General features: G+C 44.5%; 1 protein-coding gene across 1 annotated transcript; it reads left to right on the forward strand.

Moving 5' to 3' along the window:
* Positions 1-13: 13 nt before the first annotated feature.
* Positions 14-22,266, forward strand: LOC130870538 (cytochrome P450 2B1-like). The gene is made up of 9 exons (XM_057763332.1): positions 14-224; positions 6,440-6,602; positions 6,737-6,886; positions 8,572-8,732; positions 10,069-10,245; positions 10,689-10,830; positions 12,603-12,790; positions 12,959-13,100; positions 22,006-22,266. Exons 1-9 carry the CDS (start codon positions 54-56, stop codon positions 22,185-22,187), a joined length of 1,476 nt encoding a protein of 491 aa, XP_057619315.1. The 5' UTR covers positions 14-53; the 3' UTR covers positions 22,188-22,266.
* The last annotated feature ends 588 nt before the right edge of the window (positions 22,267-22,854 follow it).

The following is a 22,854-nucleotide window of genomic DNA, read 5'->3' on the forward strand; positions in this document are numbered from 1 at the left end:
ATAAAAGACCCGCTGGATTGTGCAATCAAGTGGACAGTACTCAGACCAGGACCATGGAGACCAGTGTCCTGCTCCTCCTTGTTCTTCTCGTGAGCTTCTTACTGCTCTTGGTCAGGGGCCACTCAAAAGCTCGTGGACATCTCCCTCCAGGACCTCGTCCCCTGCCCCTCTTGGGGAACCTTCTGCAGATGGACAGAGGAGGCCTCCTCAACTCCTTCATGCAGGTGAGACACACACAAGGTCTGTGCCCTATGGCCTAGCCCTGTGTTTGCTCCTGGAGGTCACTCAGTGGGAGAAGCAAGGGACTCCTTCCACGCAGTAGGTTCAGGTGGGAAGTTTGCTGAGTGGAAGGTGAGGTGCTGATTGGTGACAGATGGTGCGCAGGTCAGTTGACATGTTGGAATTGGGTGCGGCTCTGTGCTTGTAATGTGAAGAGTCGAGGTGTTGAGATGTGTGCCAAGGGCTTACAATTTTCCTCTTTGGTCCAGAAGAGAAAGAAAAATGTCAGATGTAGCAGTAGATTAGATTTGCTTCTGCCAGCACAAGGGATTAGCATTAGCCTGCTGTGTTCAGGAACAAAGGGGAGGAGAGGCAGGTCAGGAGGTGGGGTAGGTAGGGAATGCTTATTTTTATGTTTTTATAACACATGGAGCATTCAAGGAGCTGACCCTGACGCCATTTTTTACAGTCTTCACAGGAGAGATTTCATCTTTAATTACCACTTTATTAGTAATCACTTCGCATTCTTGGCCCCACTTCCCTTTTAGAAAGCTGATTTTGTGGCAAAAATCCAGCTACCCCGTGAATTTTTAAGATATCACCCACCTGGATCAATGGTGTATTGATTTGAATTTTAAAATTTGAGACAATTTCATTTTGGGGAGGCAGGGGGAATAAGATCATTTTCCTTTTCTCAGGCTAATAATCCTTTTGAGCTAACATCTCATGTGCTGGATTGACAGATGTGTGGTACATCTGGCCATAAGTGTTTTTCAAATGTGCTTCACACATGCCAGACAGTTCCACTTAGCATCCTATCCAATATTTTTGTATTCTCTGAAAATCTAATTCCTTCCTTTCTTATTCTGCTGTCCACGTCTCTGTGTCTAAAGGTCATTCCTACTTAGAGGTAATTATGGTTGCTTGAGTAAGTATGGATGTAGGAGATATTTACTGTCATGTGAGCAACTTATGAACAGCTACATCACTGAAGAAAGTGGCACCTCCCCCAGCACCCTTACGCCCAGAACTCACAGTGAGGTTTGGTGACATCCTGTCATGATAGCACGACATGCTGCATCTTTTCCCTGTAGGGACAGTCATCATGTCATGTGCAAACAAGGTTCCCAGGGGCTAGGTGATGTGCACTGGTCAGGGAATTCCTGCCCTCTACAGAGCTCCTTAAAGAACCGTTCAAATCAACGATCCAATGTTTGTGGCAATGTCAGGGAGCCAAGTTGCCTTCCTTGGTCTTCAGAAGCTGAGAGTCTGTTTGCAGATATAGAATGAACTCATAGAAATTAATTTGACAAATTATCTGCTCACCTGGGTGATATTGGATACAAGCAAAGCAATAGGAATTTTATGATTGGTTGGGAGTTCAAACAAACTCATGTAAGTAGCAGGATTTAAAGAAATCACAAAGACTTTCTAGAATGATGACATTCTAGAAAAAGCCATTCCTGAGCCGCATCTGGTGCTAGGGAAATGTGGAGCCAGGTGGATGAGGTCACAGTGTGTCAGGGGAGAGGCAGGCATTGAATCTTCAGGTCATGGGGATGAACTGGCTTAAGTATGCTAAGGACAGTATAAACTGAAGTGATTCAATTAAGCAGGCAAGAGAGAGTGTCCTCATGTCTTTATAGGTTTTCTGTTGCTGCCACAAAAGTCCAGAGGCTAAGTTCTTTGTAAATTAAAGGCTTATCCAGCTCGTAATTGTGAAATTTGACAGTCTAAGATCAAGCCTTCAATTCTTCCAACCTCTGATAGGGACCCTTCTTGTGTGTCACAATACAGTAGAGGACAGAAAAACCGGTCACATGCAGTAGATGCTAACCATACGGGTTGGCCTTGTTTTATAATAATCCATTCTCTGAGAACCCAGCCCTCTCTGTGGGACCAGCATTAACCTATTCTGTGGATCTGCCCTGAAGACCCATTGCCTCTCATTAGGCTCCAGATCCCGAGGGCTCTGTCACCTTTCAACACAAGCACATCGGGGACCAAGCTTCGAGCAGAGAGTGCACAGAGGACACTTTAATCATGTTCAAGGCACAGCATATCGAACAGGCAATAAGAAAGAACAGGTGGTCCAGACAGATACTTCTGGATGCCAAGTGGTAGTGATGTCCTGTAGTGAAGCCCAGAACAAACCAGCTCGGCTCTCTCAAGTGTGTCGTGGATGAGCCTGGAGCCTGAGTCAAATCCAGCTGCTAACGGCTGTGTCAGCTCCGTGTGCGGATGCACATGAGACAGCAGCTGGCAAGCCCTCCGAGAGGTTTTTGGAAGCTTCTCTGGTGGCTCAAGAAGCTGAGACCTCTTCTAGGCAGCTGTGTTGTAAGATGGTTGTGTGGGCTTTAGTCATGGTGTATCTATTACAAAGACTGAGGTCTTAATGATGACATTCTTTTGGCCAGTGGTAGAGACACAAAGAGGAGCTGGACCCTCCATGCTTAAAATCACCAGGATTCTGTGGTGTCATAATAACATGCCATTTTTCTTTAAAATAAACTCTGTGCTGTGGTGTTACTATTTTGGGGAGCGTTATTTCGGTATCATTTTAAACATAAGTATTTTTCTAAGCATGTGCTACATCACATCCTTTTTATTGGGTGCTGGGAATAAATTGCACATGCCACACAAGCACTCTGCCAAACAAATACATCCTCAGCCCAAAGAGGAGGGACCTTTAGCATGTACCTCCCCGACTTTCGTTTGTTCTCCAATGCTCTTCCTCTTCTTATCATCACCATCTTGGCCATCACTCTTGCCTCCTCCTTTCTTCTTCTGAGATCTGCCTTATGAATGGATCGATGTATCTGTCACAGGAGTGGGTTTATCATCAAAGTGAGTTCAGCCCCTTTTTTCTCAGTCATGCTTTGTTGCCTTTTCTTTTAACATGGATAACATGGTAAGAAACTCCTTTCAGATGCATGCCATCCTAAAAATGCCCGGTCTCAAAAAAATGTAAGAAATAATCTGTGATCTCTATAAAGTGCCTTCTTGACATTTGGAAAATGAGCTGAGACAGAAGATGAGGTTCAGCTTGGGGAAGGTTCACAGGCACAGGAACAGACAGTGAGAGGAGAGGCCGAGATCTGGTGCATACAGATCTGCAGCTCCCAAGTCTCTGAAATGTTCTGGGAATAAAGCCATTTCATGATGTAACTACCACTGAAATTTGTCAGAATTATGTTAAGAGTTCAGGCCACCTCTTTTGTAAATAGGCATACAGAAATTGACAAAAACTTGTGAGCATTTTCCAGGTTTGTGACACACACATGATCCCAGCACTTGGGAGGTGGAGGCAGGAGGATCAGGAGTTCCATCACACTCCAGTTGTTCAGAAAGGCCTACGTTACGGAATAATCTTATTTATCATCTCTGAAGTATTTTTCTTTGCTGGAAGGTCGTCGTTTAGGTACAGAGAGAACTTGAGACCAGCTTGGGATAAAAGATCCCTTCTCAGAATAAAACAATCCGCAATAAAACTGAGAATTCTTGGACTTGTTCCAGGTCTTTCTTGGCCATCTAGTCACCCAGTATGCTTTGACTAGTGGAAAGAGAAGAGCTGAACACTTGTGTGACCTGGTTTAGGGGAAGAGGATTGGTACAAATTCTTCTCCGTTCATCAAAGTCAGAGAGATGTGGGATTGTGCCTCAGTTTGGAGTGTTCTTGAATATTGCCTTTCTCTTCTGGTGACTACAAGGATACAGGACTCCCAAGGGTGTGACAATCGTGTTTATTAAATGACAACTTGATTGCCCACACATTCACTTATTTACCAAATCACTGATAGTTTATTAGGTCCCTTTGTCCTGGGGAACATTCTATCTGTGACATCTCAGAGGCAGATAAGGTCACTATGCCTATGGAGCATTATACTGGCAGTGACAGACAGACACAGAGGATGGATGGGAGCAATGAATCAAACAAAGCAGCATGGTGTTTCAGCAAATGGTGGGAGTTTGTGACACAATGTCTTGCTTTGCTTGTGAACAAAAACTCTGAGAGACACAGATAGTGGCACCGAGGGAGGCAGGTGCTGCAGAAAGGACCTGAAGGAGAACAGGGTCAGGGAGCAACATGGGGCTGGTGTTAAAGAGGAACAAGGAGGAATGGAGCAGCAGAGGACTGATGGGATCCAGTCAGGTACAGCAGTGCAATCATGGAAGGGACCTTGATCTTATTTTCAGCAGCAAGGGTACAGTGAGGGGCTTAGGGAAAGTTTCGGGGTATTAAGTAAGGAATGTTTCAGAGAATGCTGTGACTTGGGTTGTGGTGAAATTGTTCTTATGGATGTAAGAGCAGAAGTAGGGAACCAGGAGGGGGCTTGCAGAGGGCAGTGCATAGCATTTTAAAGTAACCTTAACTCTAACTTCTAAAACTTGCAAATTTCTGAGTGTGTTGGTCTGTATGTCTGTCTGTGTGAGTATATTTCTAACTGTGTGCACACACCTGTTCATGGGGGCAGAGGCCAAGAGGAGGGTGCCAGGTGTCCTCCTCCATCAATTCTGCCTATTACTTTGAGGCAGGATCCCTCCCTGAAACTGGGTCTGGAGGTCAACAAGTCCCAGAAATCCTATCTTCACTGTCAAACACTGCTCAGAAGTCATAGGTATGCATGAATACCCTGTCTTGTTATATTGATGCTGAGATCCAAACCGTGGTCATCACAACTGTGGCCAAGTTCTCTTATCTGTTGTGCCCAAATTACAGTGTTTACAAATGATCTATATCGCATCGTCTGTCTGTCTATCTATCCATTCATCCATCTACCTACTTATTTACATATCCATCCATCCATCCACCTACCCTCTCTCTATTTTTGTTTTCATCATCATCATTGTGTGTGTTTGTGTGTGTGTTTGTGTTTAAGTGGTCCTTATGCATGTCTGATACCTGAAGAAGCTAGAGGATGTCAAATCCCATGAAGCTGGCATTACAGGCAAGTTGTTAACTATCTGACATGGGAGGCGGGACTAAACTCTCTGCAATAAAGACAGTGCTCTCAACCACTGAGCCACCGCTCCAGCTCCAGCTGTTAAATTTTGAGTTAAGATATGATTTAAGTGGGTCATCTCTCAAAAAACACACCTCAATAAATTTGAAAGAAGCACAGATTCTTATCATTGATGTGCAGACCAGCTAACATCAAGACTGGTCCCTGTCTCAGTCCCTTGTAGTCACTGCCTTCCGACTGTCCTGACACACCATCAACCACACCTGTATTTGAACATCAGTTAGGTGCAGCAGATAGAATCCAAGCTTGCTTTTGTGTCAACATTGAGTTGGCAAATTTCATCTCCATTGTTAATCTCGTCTGAGTATTGTTAGTTCATTGTTGGATAAGAATCAGTAGGGTGACCCCCATCTAAAAACATAAATACGTCAACATCAAACATGTACAGAGCTTTATCTTGGCATTGTCCCCAAACAACACTGGGCAGTGACCATTTTCATAGCCTTTCAATTCTATTAGCTGCAGTGCAATCTAGAGGGAGCAAAGGTTACAAGAGGATGGGGGGGTTGTTTGCAAACTCCTCACCATGCTCCTCAAGGTCTCTCAGCACTGCAGGGTTGTCATGTTCCTGGGACCAGTTCCCTGTAGATGCCCTGATGGTTGCATTGCCAGGCATTTTTCCAAGTGTCCATACTGCAGTCATGACTCACATTCAGGACCACTGCTAGGTGACTATCGCTTTCCTTCCCATGTAACCCAGTGGGTGGGTCAGGGCCGTTCTCTATGATGTTGTCAGGAGGCATTGGACAGCCTTGGTGACAGAAAGCACGGTTCCTCATTGAGAGTCCAGAGATAAACAGCCAGTCTGAAGACTATGGGCATGTAACTACATGTGTATCTGCATCCATATCTATATCTATCCTTTTTTTTTTTTTTTTTTTTTTTGGAGATAGGGTCATGTGTAGCTGAAGTTGTCTTCAGTTTGGATGTGTAGCCAAGGATAACTATTGATTCTCTGGTCTCTGTCCCCCTAGTGCCAGGATTATAAACAAGTGTTGCCCTGTCCCCTACTCTACAGTGCTGATGCACTGATTAGGAAATCCAGCCAACCAGTGCAGACCTGAATGTCTGGTGAATTAACCCTTCACCTCTCAGGTTCTCAAAGGGAAGGGTGCCCAGGGGAGGGGTACCCATTTACCAATCTATGTGTGTTTCACAGTGACTAACCACAATCCTGGTGTGATTATCCTTGGCAGCTTCGAGAAAAATACGGAGATGTGTTCACACTGCACCTGGGACCGAGGCCCGTGGTCATGCTGTGTGGGACAGAGGCCATAAGGGAAGCTCTGGTGGACCAAGCTGAGGCTTTCTCTGGCCGGGGGACAGTTGCTGTGGTTGAGCCAGTTGTGCAGGGATATGGTGAGACATGGGACAGGATGGAGTGGAGGATGTGGTCCAGGAAGTTGTGTGAGAGGTGGAGCCAAAGATGTGGGGAAGGACTCGGGGCCTTTGAACTTCCGTTGTAACCCATCAAGTTTCCCCTATGTTCTTAGGTGTCATCTTTGCCAATGGGGGACGCTGGAAGGCCCTTCGGCGATTCTCTCTGGCCACCATGAGAGACTTTGGGATGGGGAAGAGGACTGTGGAGGAGCGGATTCAGGAGGAGGCCCGATGTCTGGTGGAGGAGCTGCGGAAATCCCAGGGTGAGTCCCAAAGAATGGGCAGAAAGGAAGATGGTGACACAGGGACTTGAGTGCATAGCCTAAGAAAGAGAAACAGTGTAGAGAAACAGACAGACAGACAGACACACACACACACACAGACAATGTATGGGGAGAATGTGATAAGGGCAGAGGTGGGAAAACAAGGGCAGGGAAAGGAATGTCAGATATATTGTGTAAAATAACTCAGAAATATGTACTCACCTTAGGGGTCACTTCTCTTCAGAAAATCAATCTGTGATTTAATTTTCTGTCAACTACAGACTGGTGCACACTTGTCTTCTCCGAGCTCAGAAGGTGAGGCAAGATGCTCATATGTTCAAGGCCAGTCCTGTCTATGTTTTCAGGTCCTGTCTTACAATGTGGCTGTGACTGGTTTTAGAGCTTCTAGGACCATATGAGTGGGTACAGTCCTGCATGTTTGTAATGCCGGCACACCAGCGGTAAAGGCAGGAGACTGAGAGTTCCCAGGTTCTCTTCTATTGCCCATAGAGTTCAAAGCCACTTTGACTCAACCATTGTAGTTGCTCCCTATCCCTGCCTTCCACCCCCACGGTCTTTTCAAAGACAAATGTGCAATCTAGTTCTAAGGGAAATGAGCAGGAGGACCTGTAGACATGGTCTAAGCAGGGAACTGTGTTTTTCTTCCTTGTGAATGTGCTGGTGAGCAGAGTGGACACAGAGGCTCATGAGAGTTTGACTTTGGCAGAACTCAAAAGAACCCTGGGCACTTTAAGGTTTGTTATATCAAGGGCACATTGGTGACAAGACTGTTGTTGGCACCTCCACTTCTTTACACGGGGTATTTGTCATCTCTTATGGACCTTTCTCAGGAGATCTGAGAGGTTTGTAAGGAAGGGGGAGGGAAGAAAGGTGCAGAGGCTGAGAAGAATGAACTGGAGAAAGAAGTGAGAGATGGAAGGACCCAGAGGAAGAGAAGTGAGCCCCAAGGCTGAGTGAAGCTCTTGAGCCCCAGGCAAATATCCACACAGGATCAGAGATCACAGATAAACCAGCTGAGCGTGAAGGGCAACAGTGGCCCCAATACTGTTAGACTGACAACAGTTCTCCAACACCAGGGTCCATTACTGAACCTGGCACACGAAGTCAGCAGGGTCCAATGACATCTGGAACACCACAGAGCTCAGAAGTCAGAGGAGGGATGGAGGAAGTCAGAGAAGGGATGGAGGAAGTCAGAGGAGGGAGGGATGGAGGAAGACTGGAAGATGCGCAGGGAGTGTGCAGGAGTTGGAAATTCACACAGCCGTCCCTGAATCCTTCTCTCTAGGGAGAGTTAGCTATCAGCTCAGAGTCAGGATGCTGTCCTAGGAGGAGGAGCAGTGTGGAGGCTGACTACACACACTCCACCTCTTGGTCTCAGCATTCTAGCTTCAGTCATGATTAGCTGAGTTTCCTGGGTGAAGGTGCCTCCCCTTCTGTGTATATGAATAGCACCTCATAATCTCTATACTGCTGAGGGGAGTTAAATAAAAGGATTCGTGCATCTCTGAGTGCAGACTCATATGGGCATCATATGTGCAAAGGTGGTAGCAGCTGTTCCTGTTCATTGAGTGGTGAGTGAGGGGTTCAGCTTTACAGAGATGGGGCCGAAGGCAAATGTTCCCTGGTTCTATATACCCTGTCTCTCATTCTGCATCCTCCTCCAGGTGCACCACTGGACCCCACCTTCTTCTTCCAGTGCATCACAGCCAACATCATCTGCTCCATTGTCTTTGGAGAGCGCTTTGATTACAAAGACCGCCAGTTCCTGCGCCTGCTGGACCTGTTCTATCAGACCTTCTCACTCATCAGCTCATTCTCCAGCCAGGTCAGTGGGTGGGGAGAGAGGAGCATCCAAGGCAGAAGAAAGAAGGCACTGCTAGGTGGGTGAAAAAAGGAGCATCTTGGAGCTGAAGAAAGACAGAGACAATTTCGAGCGGCAAAGAGGTTGCGAACAGGTGGGGAGATAGGATGGGGAGCAGGGCAGAGATGTAAATGCAGAAATACAGAGTCATTCACACCTGCACGAAATGGTGATGTGGGGACTGCAGCTGTAGCTCTGAGGGTAGAGGACTTGGTTTTCATGCATGAGGTCCTCATTGCATTTCCTGGGTTTGGTGGCACACCACTCATGCAAATCCAGAACACGGAGGCAGGGAGATGATAAATTCAGGGTGATCCTTTGCTATACTGAGTTTAAGGCCACTCAGGCAAGTATGAGACCTTGTATGCATAAGCAAAACCCCAAATTAAAACACACAATGACAATTCAGCACAGGGTATTGGAGAGAGAGCAGAGGAGAGGAAAATGGAGACACAGAGTGCAAGGCTAGGGTGAGAGGCAGGTTTAGAGAGAAAGCTCAGAACATGCATGTGTGTAGAGTGTATACATATGAGAGAGATGTGTATATTTGTGTGTGCATTTTGTGCACTTATCCTTTTAACATGGGGACCTAGGGGCATGAGGTGGTTTGAGTGAGATTGGCCCACATAGGGTAGTGTATTTGCATGCTTGAAGCGCTGTTTGCAAGGATTAGGATTTGTGTCCTCGTTGGAGAAGATGTGTTGCTAGGGGTGAACTTGGAGTTTTCAAATCCCATGCAACGTCAGTGTTCCCTCTAGTTCTACCAGTCTGTCTGTATACCACAGTGTCGATCTCAGACACATGCCCTTCTGCTTGTATATCATGATGTCAGCTCTCAGACACATGCCTGTCTGCATGGCTATCATGATGTCAGCTCTCAGACACATGCCTGTCTGCATGTAATCATGATGCCAGCTTTAGACACATGCCTGTCTGCATGGCTATCATGATGTCAGCTCTCAGACACATGCCTGTCTGCATGGCTATCATAATATCAGCTCTCAGACATGCCCTTCTGCATGTACATCATGATGCCAGTTCTGAGGTACGTGTCTGTCTACATGGATATCACGATGAAAGCTCTCAGGCATATACCAGGCCTGTCTGCTTCCTACCATGATGATAATAGACTAACTTCTGATACTGTAGGCAAGTCATCAAAAATGCTTTCTTCTGTAAGAGTTGCCTTGGCTGTGGCATCTCTTCTCTGGGTATGGTGCAGCAATGGAACACCAAGAGCACTTCCACTTCCTGTGACCTAAAAGCTCAAGAGAACCTCCTGGGCCCTTCTTTCTTGCAGGTGTTTGAGCTCTTCTCTGGTTTCCTGAAGTACTTTCCTGGTGCCCACAAGCAAATCTTCAAAAACGTGCAAGAAATCCTTGACTACATCGGCCACAATGTGGAGAAGCACCGGACAACCTTGGACCCCAGCAATCCAAGAGACTTCATCGATACCTACCTTCTACGCATGGAGAAGGTAAGTCCTGCGTGAATGAGAGGGGATGGCTGAGAGTGAAGGCTGAGAATGTGAGCAGTGGAAAAGGGGGCAGAGGATGGGGAGGAGAGACAGGAAATGCAGTGTAGGAGATGCAGAAGTGTCTGGAAAATGATGAAAATAAAAGGAAGAGAAAATGTGATAGGGAGAAAGAAGGCTGGGGAAGAAACAGGGCAAAGGACAAAAAGCAGGAAAGACCACAGAGGAAGAAAGAGCCCGGGAGACAAACCATTATAAACTACCAGAGAGCACAGTAGAGACAGAAGACAGAACAGACAGAGATCAAGCAATATTATTAAGGACTGAGAAATGTCATGTGATCCACATAATGTGAGACAGAAGGACAGTTCCCAGGATGTGTGTGCATCTTCCTGAAAGTCTCCAGCTACCCCTGATCCTCCCTTCTCTCTCCCATCTGGAGCCAGGAGAAGTCCAACCAACACACGGAGTTCCATCACCAGAACCTCATGATCTCCGTGCTGTCTCTCTTCTTTGCTGGCACCGAGACCAGCAGCACCACGCTCCGCTATGGCTTTCTTCTCATGCTCAAATATCCCCATGTTGCAGGTGAACCACAGATGGCCAGTTGGGGAATCTTCTAGCTCCCTATTGGCTGGGAAGTTTGTGTGGATGAGAGAGCCATGGACCTCTTATATCTGGAGCGCTGAAGGCTTTGGATTAATTCTAAACCAGGGCAATGCTGTGGGTGGTGCATGAATGAACACTCAGCTGGCCTGTTTTCCATTGTTTTCACCTATCAAGTAATGGTTGATTGATCCACTCATGCTTCTGTCTGTCCGTCCATCCATCCATCCTTCCCTCCTTCTTTCCTTCTGTCTTTACATCCTTCTACTCATTTGTCTTTCTCTTGGTCCACCTCTTTTTCCGTTTACCCATTCTGTTCATTTCCCATCCATCTGGTATCCATCCACCATTATCCATCCCTCTAACAACTATTTACCCACTCATGTATTCCTCTGCCTATCTTCTCTATATCCAGAGATTATTGATCCTTGATTCTTTCATCTCTGCATCGTCTAAGGACACATATTTCAATCATTTATTTGGATGAATCAGCCTGTGAGTTTTATTCTTTGATCAGATCTAGTTGAATGGGCTATGTATCATAGATTCATTGGTCATTCCTTAATTCTACTAACTGACCTTTGAATTCACCCTTCATGTGTCCACCCATCCTCCATGTATCCATTTAATAACTCACTCATTTATCTGTGACTTATTCATCGTTCTACACACCTACCCATTTATTCCTATATTTTATTGTTTATTCCTTGACATATTTGCTTAATTTTTGGTTAGTTGTACTCATTGATTTATTTGTCTATGAACCTTTTGTTGACTCATTAATTGGTTAATACAGTGAATGAGAAGTGGAATATGGACATCCAGTTTTGCTTTGCTCATTTCACTCACTCAGCAATCTTTCCTTTATTAACCAACTCATCCATTGCTTGGCTGACTTACACACTCACATTCTAAGAATCTGAAATCGATGTGATGTTGTGAGTTTGTCTGCTGCAGTTCATGTGTGGAGGTGGGAGGACATCTTTGTGCAGTTGGGTCTCTCCTTCACATTCACACGGGTTCTATTGTCAAAGCTAGGCAATCAGTATGGAAATCAATGCATTTGCTGACTGAGCCATTTTATTGGCCAAAATATTCACCAAAGTATTAATATTTAGTATTCTATTATGCATAGATTAACTTACTTTCCTTTTATTCCTGAGGATATAGCCTCAGGTTATTAGTATGGATTTTTACACTTGTTTTTAGTAGTGTGCATTGTTGTTTTGTCTGTATATATGTCTGTGTGAGGGGGTCGAATTCCCTGGACCTGGAGTCACAGTGTGAGTTGTCATGTGAGTGCTGGGGATTGACCCCTGGTCCTCTAAATGAGCAACTGGCGCTCTTAACCATTGAGACACTTCTCCAGCTCTCTGAATTTTAAAATATAAATTCCATTCAAGATGTGTGTGTTATGCAGGAACACAAATTATATCATTATATGTCAAATATGGAGAATTCTTACCATCTCTCTCTCCAGCCTTCCCTCACACTGATAGGTGAAAAGAGCCCTTAGCTGTCGGTTTTCCTTTTCTTTCTGTTATGAGCAAGGTTGGAGCTTTGTAGAGAGTCTCTAACATAGTCGTGGATGGAGAGAAGCACAGGTGTGCGTGCCCTAGAGTACTCTGTGTCTTTCTCAGCAGAGTCTCCTGGCTCTGCACTGTTCCTAATCTATTGGCTCACAGAAAACAGGGTCACTGTGCATTGCTTCTGTTAAGGGACAGACATTCTATGTTGTCTCCCTTTCTGTGCAGAGAAAGTCCAAAAGGAGATCGATCAGGTGATCGGCTCACACCGCCCACCAACCCTTGATGACCGCACCAAAATGCCTTACACTGAGGCTGTCATCCTTGAGATTCAGAGATTTGCAGATATTCTCCCAATTGGAGTACCGCACAAAGTCACCAAAGACACTTTGTTCCGAGGGTACCTGCTCCCCAAGGTGAGACCAGCTGTGATTCCACATCTCTATGACATGGTCATCCTCCACTCTTTCAGTGACCACCCTAGTCCTGTTTGTGGTTTCCCAGCATTCTGTGGTTCCCTAAGGACTGTCTGCATATGGGAGTCAGGGTATGCTAATATCATTGCCTCTCACAATGTCTCCTAGAACACTGAAGTGTACCCCATCCTGAGTGCAGCTCTCCATGACCCACGGTACTTTGAACAACCAGATGCCTTCAATCCTGACCACTTCCTGGATGCCAGTGGGACTCTGAAGAAAAATGAAGCTTTTATGCCCTTTTCCATAGGTGAGAGGGACCTGTGCTTCCTTTCCCAGACACTAGAGGGCAGGCTCACCCTCCAGGATACAGGACTAGGTCCATGATTACTTAGTGCTATTCTGGCTGCCAAATTTACCTGAACCCATCACTTTCAACCTGGTTCCTGTCCCATGAAGGGACTATTGACTTAAGGAGAATTCTACTGAGGAGGATTTTGGAGAGGTATTTAAAAGCCTTTAAACTCGAGCAATTAGTTTTCTTTCCAATTTTATTTTTAGGGGAAAATCTTTTTTAAACAAGTGAAAACATTTGTCTTTATGCCTGACTAAATGCCTACCAGAAGAGAGTGAAGGATGTTCACAGAGAACAAAATGGATTAAATGCACAAGGTCTTTCTCGCCCCTGCCAACAATAAACAACAGATTAATTAAATGAGGGGATGGGATCACAGATATTCCCAGGTCAGGATGTCCAAGATAATTTTAAAGCCAATGTAGTAATTCCCACATAAAGCCCTCAAAAGAGCAGAAGAGAGTTTCCCCACTGTGGAAAGTGCGGTGACGAAAATCCGTCAATTCTTTCTCAGTTATATCAAAGCCACCCAGAGTGTTCCTCTTCCTGTTAGACTTCTGCTATTTTCTTTTCCCCCTTATATTAAGAATAGATTCTTTCCTCAGACAATATATGCTGATTACAGTGTCCCCTTCCCTCTACTCCTCAGAGTCTCCCCCTGGATCCACTCCTTTCTGTCTCTCATTAGAAAAGAACAGGCTTCTAAGAGATAACAACCAAATCTAACAAAACAAGACATCAGATTAAACAAATACCATCACATCGAAGCTGTATAGTGCAAACCAACAAAAGGATTAGAGCCCAAGAGAAGGCACGAGAACCAGAGACCCACTCATTCGCACACTCAGGAATCCATGGAAACACTAAACTGAAAGCTTTAAGATAAGCACAGAGGACCTGGTGCAGACCCGAGCAGGCCCTGTGCCTGCTGCCTCAGTCTGAGTTCATATGAGCTTTGCTCAGTTGGTTCAGAGCCTTGTTCTCTTGGAGTCCTGCATCCCCTCCGACTCTTAGCCTCTGTCTGCCTCCTCTTCCTCTGGGTGCTCTGAGCTCTGAGGGGAGGGTTTTGACAAAGACATTCCAAGTAGAGCGCTGTGTTCCAAGATTTCTCTCTCTGTGAAATGTCTGGCTGTGTCTCTCTGAATCTGTTCCCATCTGTTGCAGGGGGAAGTTTTTCTGAAGATGGCTGAATAAGGAGGGATCTGATCTATGAGTGTAGCAGAATATCTTCAGGGGTCATTTTGTTGTTACTTTTTTTTTCCTTTTCAGATCTTGTAGCATTTGGTTTTATCTTATATCTCTGAGCTAGTTAGTCTCTGGCTCTTGGTCACCAAAACAGTGTCACATATTCAAAGCAGATATTGATTGAATAGTTACTCCAACAATGTGCCACAATTCAGCCCTAGCGTATCCTGCAGACAAGACAGCATTGTTAATCAAAAGTTTTGTCCCTGGGTTGATGTAGATACTTCTCTTTTAGTAGCCAATAGAATACCTTCCCATACCAAAGATGCTAGAACTTGGGGGTGAATGTTCTAGTAGGCACAAGAACAACAGGTCAATGTGCTGTGTGGATGTTGTCTTCTAGACCTGCTGTCAGTTTGTGGAATCAACCTACTGTCTTGACAACAGCCTTGGATTGTTTGGCATTTTCCATGGGACCCCTTTGGCCAACAATTCAATTGAATGTAACTCATCCTGGTACTAGAAGCTTTGTTTACTGACAATATCTGACCAGTTGGAGCTATGTCTCCCTCATTATTAGGAGACTTCATTCGGATCGTCTTCATATAGTTTAGGAAGTTTCTACTTTACTAGGTTTCCACACCAGCACTCAATGCCCCTCAATTCTAGCTGTCTCTCTCCACACTCTATCCCTCAAGCCCATATCTCCTCCCACCTGAACCTCCCATTTCTGTCCCCTCTGATGCCCCTAGTCCACCCATGAACTTTATTCTATTTTCTCCTCCCAGGGAGAATCGTGTCTCCCTCCTGGTCCCATTGTCTTTATCTAACCGTTCTGGGTCTACGGATTGTAGCTTGGATATAATTTTGAATACATGCCATGTTTATCTTTCTGGGTCTGGGTTGCCTCACTCAGGATTTTTTTCTAGTTCCACCCATTTGCCTGAAAATTTCATGATGCCAATTTTTAAAACATTTAATAATATTTTGTATAAATGTATCACATCTTTATCCTTCTATTGAGGAACATGTAGTTTTTTTCCAGTTCTCGCTACTATGAGTAGAGCAACAATGAACATGGTGAGCAAGTGTTTGTGCAGTAGGATTAAGTGTCCTTTGGGTATATGCCTAAGAGCGGTATCCCTGGGTCTAGAAATAGATCGATTCCTAACTTTCTGGGAACTGCCACACTGATTTCCATAGTGATTGTGTACATTTGTACTCCTAGCAGTAATGAAGAAGTATTCCCCTTGCTCCACATTCTCGACAGCATGAGAGGTCACTGTGTTACTGATCTTAGTCATTCTGATAGGTAAAGATAGACTCTCAAAGTCATTTTGATTTACATTTCCCTGATGGTTAAGGGTGTTGAACATTAAGTGTTTCATGAGAATTCTGTTTAGGTCTAACCCCATTTTAATTCGGTTTTCAGTTTTTAACCTAATTTCTTGAGTTCGATATATAATTTGGATATTAGTCCCGTACTGGATGTGAAATCGCTAAAAAAAATCTTTCCCATTCTGTAGGCTGCCACTTTTTCCAAATGATGGTGTCCTTTGCCTTGCCAAAGCTTTTCAGTTTCATGAGATCCCATTTATGAATTGTTGACCTTAGTGTCTGTGCTGTTGGTTCTCTGTTCAGGAAGTTGGCATCTGTGCCAATGAGGTCAAGGCTGCTCCCCCACTTTCTTTTCTGTTGCTTCAGTGTATCTGGGTTTATTTATCTATTTAGTGTTTTTTTTTCTTTCATTTTTCAAGACAGGGTTCTCTGTGAAACAGTCTTGGTGGTTCTGGAACTCACTCTGTAGACCAGTCTGGCCTTGAACTCATAGAGATCCACCTGCCTCTGCCTCCTGAGTTCTGGGTATTAAAGGCATGTGAAACCACTGCCCATCAGTGTATCTGGTTTTATGTTGAGGATTGGGATTCATTTCAAGTTGAGTTTTGTGTGGGGTAGTAAGTATGGATCTATTTGCGTCCTTCCACATTCAGTTATCCAATTTGACTAGCACCATGTCGGGGTCTGGTGCTAGCCGGGACCATAAATTATTTCTCTCTACCACACCCCAACATAAACTCTTTCTGGACCTGCGTGGATGCGTGGGAATAAATACAAAACTCACATGGCTTTATCGGGAGGGAGATTCTCAGTGGACCCTCATGAAGTCCTGAGTTCACATCCTAAAGAATTCCTCCCCAAAACAGGTTTTATACCCAAACATAAACTGAGTGGGAAATACATCAGCATTCTGTCTCCTAGGTAAGTAACCAGGTGAATGGCATTCTGTCAAGTCTGCATCTACCTGTCTGCTGTGTATGCTAGCTGTTATGTAGGCTTGAATTAGCATCTCTATTCAGGCATCTCCCAAATTACAAAGAAAGCAGCAACAACATTCCTAACCGTTTGTTAGGGCAATGATGGCCTGTCTGCAGGACTACCTCAGGTGTGGCCTATGTCTGCCATACCATATAGCAATATGGGCCTACAGCACCATTTGTTGAGGCTGATGTCTGTTTTTTCCAGTTTTTTCTTGCTTCTTTTTTGAAGCTCACTTCAGCCCCCCTCTTCTCTCTCCAAACCCAGCTTTGAGCAAGGCCAGCACAGGCCTCCCACTCCTCCCCATGAGATGCTCAAAACCAATCCTACAGGATATTAAAGACCTGGACCCTAATCTGCCATGAGATTTCTCTTCTGCTTTCTTTCTCCAAGAATCACCAGGGAGTTAATATGCTTTGCTTATTAAACTTGGTCTTATTAATTTGGCTTGATTGGGTTACTGTGTCGGCAGAGAGACTTAATATTGGGGTATGGAAACCTTACACATAGGTGTGTGATTTCTGTCTGAGTCTTCAATTTGGTTCCATTGATCAATATGTCTTTTTATGACAATATCATGCTGTTTTTATTCCTACAGCTCTGTAGTACAAATTGAAAGAAGAAATGATGAGATCTCCAGCAATTCTTTTATTGTTCAGAATTATGTTAGCTTCCTATGTTGTTGTTGTTGTGTATGTGTGTGCTTCTCTATGAAGCTGAGAACTGTCTTTCAAGATCTATGACGAATTCCCTTGGAATTTTAATGGGGATAGGATTGAATCTGTAGATTTCATTTGGAAGGATGTTGTTTTTACTATGCTAATCCTACTGATTCATCAGCATGGGAGATCTTCCCATCTTCTTATGTCTTCTCCAAACTTTCTTTAAAGACTTGAAGGTTTTATTGTGCAAGCCTTTCACTTGCTTGGTTAGAGTAACCCCGGGATATTTATATTATGTGAAGCTATTGTCAAAGGTGTTGTTTCCTTGGGTTCTTTTTCAGTCTGTTTGTCATTTGTATGTAGCAGGGCTACTGGTTTTTGTGAGTTAATTTTGTCCTTAGTTATTTTGCTGAAAGTGTTTATTACTGTAGAAATTTTCCAGTGGAATTTTCTCTCTCTCCCTCCTGCCCTCCTTCCCTCTTTTTCTCCATCATTCCCTTCTTCCCTCCCTCCTCCTTCTCCTCCTCCTCCTTCTTCTTCTTCTTCTTCTTCTTCTTCTTCTTCTCTCTCTCTCTCTCTCTCTCTCTCTCTCTCTCTCTCTCTCTCTCACAAACACACACACACACACAAACATAAAATCGTATCATCTACAGATAAGGATACTTTCCTTTCATCCTTTTCAATTTGTATACCCTTGACCTCCTTCAGTTGTCTTATTCCTCTAGCTAAGTCTTCAGGTAATATATTGAATAGGTGTGGAGCTAGTAGACAACCTTGTCTTGTTCTGAATTTTAGTGAAATTGCTTTGATTTCCTCTCTATTTAATTTGATGCTGGCTGTAGGCTTCCCATGAACTGCCTTTATTATGTTTAGGTATGTGTCTTGTATCTCTAATTTCTCCCGGACTTTATCATGAAGAGGCATTGGTTATTGTCAAAGACTGCATCTAATGAGATGATCATAGAGTTTTTCTTTCTTTCAGTTTGTTTCTATGGTGGGTTACATTTGTTAATATTGTATATATTGAAACATCTCTGGGTCTCCAGGATGAAAGCTACTTGATCATAGTGCATGACCTTTTTGATGCATTCTTTGACTTGGTTTGCAAGTATTTTGTTGAGTATTTTTGCATCTCTAAGGGATATTGATCTGTAATTCTCTTTCTTTGCTGATTCTTTATGTGGTTTGCGTATCAGGGTAACTGTGGCCTCATAAGATGAAATGGATATGTTCCTTCTGTTTCTATTTTGTAGAATAATTTATAAGTATTGACATGAACTTTTCTTTGAAAGTCTAGTAGAATTCTGTGCTAAAACCATCTGTCTCTGTGCTTTCTTTGTGGGAAGGTGGGAGAAGCAGTCTATTTTACTAGGGATTCTAGGTCTGTTTAATTTACGTGTGAGCATGAGGGAGATGGAGTATGTCCTGACACACTTGTCTGTTTGCATTAAATACTCTGACGGCTGTTTTAAATTGTAAGAGACATCAAAATTAGTAGCATGTATTTGAGCCAAGAACCCATTCATAATGGATAATCCCCTGAACCAGATAAAGTTCAGTTACAGCACCCATCAGTGTCAGCACACAGTGTCTGTAGACCAGAGGGCACTGGGCATGGACACACAGCTTGATGGGTGCCAGCTCTTTTTGTGGCCTTACTTGGCTATGCTGTTGTAGTTGGTAGCATGGGGTAGTTAACTGCTGTGAGTGGTTGAGATTTGTTCTTTCTTGAAAGAATATAATCTCAAGTTAGTGTGTGGTTCAATTGTCTGTTGTGTTTGTTTAATTTGTTACATACAGAAGCTGCCTCCAGCCAATTTAATTCAGTTGAATGGACTCTATGGGATGTAAACATGGAATCTTTGTGCTCAGGTTTCTTATCTTTTATAGAAAGAGAGGTTCTAGAGATAATTCCTTAGTCTTTATTTGTCCCCTCCACCCTCATGCTAGGGGTGGAGCCCAGGGCTGTGTGTTACCACTTTAAGCGAGTTCTCTTCCAAAGAGCACACACCTCCGACTCCCCCTTGTGCATCCTAGAAGATGCTCTCCTGCTGAGCATGTCTGTCCTCATCCCCTCACTGAGAGATTTTAGACAAGTGTTCTCCTGCTGAGCCATGTCTCAGCAAAGAATTGTCTAGTTCCAAGTGACTTCAATCACCTTTGGCTCCTGAAATGTCCATATAATAGTCCCAAGTCTAGAAAGGCAGGAATGTGGAGAAGAAGGACAAAGACAAGTAAACAACAGAGAGGTAAGGACGTCAAGACAGATTCCAATAAAGAGAGGCACACAGAGACATAAGGAAGCTGCAACAGGAGGAGATGTGTGGTAGGAATCAGAGCATGGACAGGAGAGAGAAGAAGAAGGGTGAGGAACTGGAGGGAAAGGAGGAATAAGACAGGAAGAGAGGAAGAGCAGGGAAAAGGAAGTGAGAGAGACACAATTGGAAATAGACAGAGGAACATGAGGGAAAGCTCAGGAGGAACATATGACAAGGTGTCCTTAGACAGAGAATGGGGAGGAGCTAAGAGGTATCTAGGGAATTTATAAAAACACAAGTGGATGGAATAGATCAAAGGATACATAGCAGTGATAGGCATAGGTTCATGTAGGCTGACATTGGCAGAGAGAAGAGGGTAGTGAGAGGGAGAGAGAACATGCCAGAATATGTTACAGCTAAAGAGACATGAACAGTGTTTAAATCACCAGCTCCAGGCATGGGGACATGTGTTGAAAGTGAGATAAGTCATTAAAAGTTGTTCTGGAAAAATCTGGGTCACAAAACCAGTTCTAGCAGAACCAGAGAGCTACTCCATGAATTTCCAAACTCATGTCACCTAAACTGTTGAAAGGAGGTGCCCCAAGGGACAAGGTGCTTCCCCTAAATACTCCTACACAGGCATAGTTTCCCAACTGGAGGACACTGGGGTTGCTGGGAATCCCTCTTCCACCTGGAGGCCCCAGGCAGCCAGTTGCACATTAATAATCACTGAGGGCAGTGTAGTGGTGTCACAGGCCTTTAAAGCCAGCAATCAGGAGGCAGAGGCAAACTGATCTTTGAATTTGATGCCAGCCTGGTGTACAAGAGCTAGTTCAGGACAGCAAGAGATGTTTCAAAGAGAAACCCTCTCTCAGAAAAAAAAAAAAATAATCACTGAGGTACAGGGCAGGTGGTGGAGCCTCTTCCTGGGCTTTCAGGCTCCCTTGCTCCGTGCTGATCCATGCCCGAGGAGACAAACCGACAAGGGCTCCTTATACCCCTGAGAATCTGGTGGGTGCCATGGAGCCCTCATCATGTGCTCCTTCCCATTCTCAATTGTATGAACAATTAATTGTGTTTGGGGATTTGTTGACGTTCTTTGATTTCAAGCTGTAGAAGCATAGGGCAGAGAGAAAGAGAGAAAGGGGGTAGGCATGAGTGGTAGAGGGGACAGAGAAAGGGGAGAGACAGAGAACGCTTGGTGTCCAGTCCATCATCTGCCCGCCCTGGTCTCCCAAGTGCTGCACTTGCAGGCATGTGCCTCTGTGTCTGGCTCATATCATATCTGGCCCTTAATATCATCCAGTTGTTGATCTAAGAACCCTTGTAAACAGCACCTTCACCCTCAGGGCAGCCAATGAGATGGGGACCAATGCCCTCACATGAGAAAGGAGGGAACACTAAAGATGCTGTATTATAGATGTGTAGACATAAACAGTTCATTCCTACTCTAAGTAGGTCCTTATGTTTCTGGATAAAGGACTCTGGCAATCTCACAAAATTTGTCAGAAGTGACCAAGGGACATCCACCAATAAACTGCACACATGTTACAATTTATTTATTCATTGTGTACATGGTTGTATGCATATACATATGTGCTGTAGTGTGTGTGTGTGTGTATGTGTGTGTATGTTTATTGATATGCCCAGATCTGCGATGTCCCCAAAAATCCACCAAGGAGACCGAGTCCCATATGTAAAAGCAAAGAGCCTTTATTTTATACAAGATTGCAAACTCGGTCTCTCCATGTGTCCAATGTATTGGAATAATAGAAGAGCCCCAAGCTCAGTTAGGGTTGGATTTTTATAGTAGTAAAGGTGGGGGTGAGGGGTTTCTAAGGTTCAGGACCCCTGAATGGCTGACATTTGTCTAGGGGTGTCCTGGTGAATGTGCGCTGGCAGGTGATCCTATCTACCATGGTTGGCACCTAAGAAATTTCGTTTGGATGGTCTGTTCTTGCGTGATGCCTGGATAATCTCAGTTTGTGGTTCTTCCTGCAACCAGGTATTGCCTCAGGGTAAACTACTGAGACTCAGGCCTCTATTAAGTTTATCACGACTGGGTCCTACACTGGCAGCTGATAATGGTTGAATGTTAAGAACTCCCTTTGGGTGGTGTGTCCCTATTAAGCTTATCATGACTGAGCCCTACATTTATGTCAGAGGACAGCTAGCGGGAGTTTGTTCTCCCCTTCTAGTATGTGGGTTAGGGGACTGAACTCAAGTACTCAGGATTGATGGCAGGTGGTGGTCTCACTGGCCCTTGCACCAATTCTTTAAGGTTTTGGGAATCTCTTAACGTTCTCACTTGAGTTACAGGAGAGTGTCAAACTCATTCTTATCCATTGCAATGGGAGAGTTGTCTGGGTTTGGGGAAAAGACAGTCCAAAAGCTATACACTGCCCTGGTGCTCACATGACTCATTCTCTGTGCCCACAGGAAAGCGCATTTGTCTTGGTGAAGGAATTGCCCGCAACGAATTGTTCCTTTTCTTCACCACCATTCTCCAGAACTTTTCTATGTCCAGTCCTGTGGCTCCTAAGGACATTGACCTCAGTCCCAAGGAGAGTGGCTTCGGCAAAATGCCCCCAACATACCAGATCCGTTTCTTGGCCCGCTGACTGGGCTGAGGTGGCCAGGTGTCCCCACTCCTGTTGAGAATGGCCCCATCTTTCTTCCTCTGTGAGACCTGCTGCAAACAAGGCTCAAACCCGTCCACCTTACTGAAGCTTCTGCAAAGTTCCGAGGTGTGTTCTTCTGCCCTGAGAATGGCACTGGAGAAATCACTCAGTGTCTTTCTTGATGTGTGAATAGAGAGACTTCAGGATGTCACATCTCATGCTGAGTCAGTTCCCTATTACTCCTAACAGCCACTGTCCCCATGTAATACCTCTGGTGCTCTATGATCTACCCCAATGGACTCTGTATTTGGTCTGAATTCCATGTCTATGCACTTGTCTAATATGTATGGTTCACATAAGCAGAATCACATAATGTGTGATCTTTGGTGTCTGGCGTCTTTTTACTTCACACAGTATTATCTAGGTTCCTGTGCTTTGCAGGCTACAGTCAAACACCTTCATGTGCTTTTATTTTTCCTTAGCATCCTCTCTATGGACAGAGGCCTCCTCAGTTGATACACCCTGAGCTATGTGATTCTGAACACTGATCTCAGGTTCCCTCATGTGTCTTACAAGTATCATACCAATATCTTCATTAGCTAAGGTTCTGTAAAAGAACAGTACTGATAGAATTAATCAATCTGTCTGTATATCTGCCTCTATCTAT

This window comes from Chionomys nivalis, chromosome 2 (genome assembly GCF_950005125.1).
Source record: "Chionomys nivalis chromosome 2, mChiNiv1.1, whole genome shotgun sequence".
NCBI lineage: Eukaryota > Metazoa > Chordata > Mammalia > Rodentia > Cricetidae > Chionomys > Chionomys nivalis.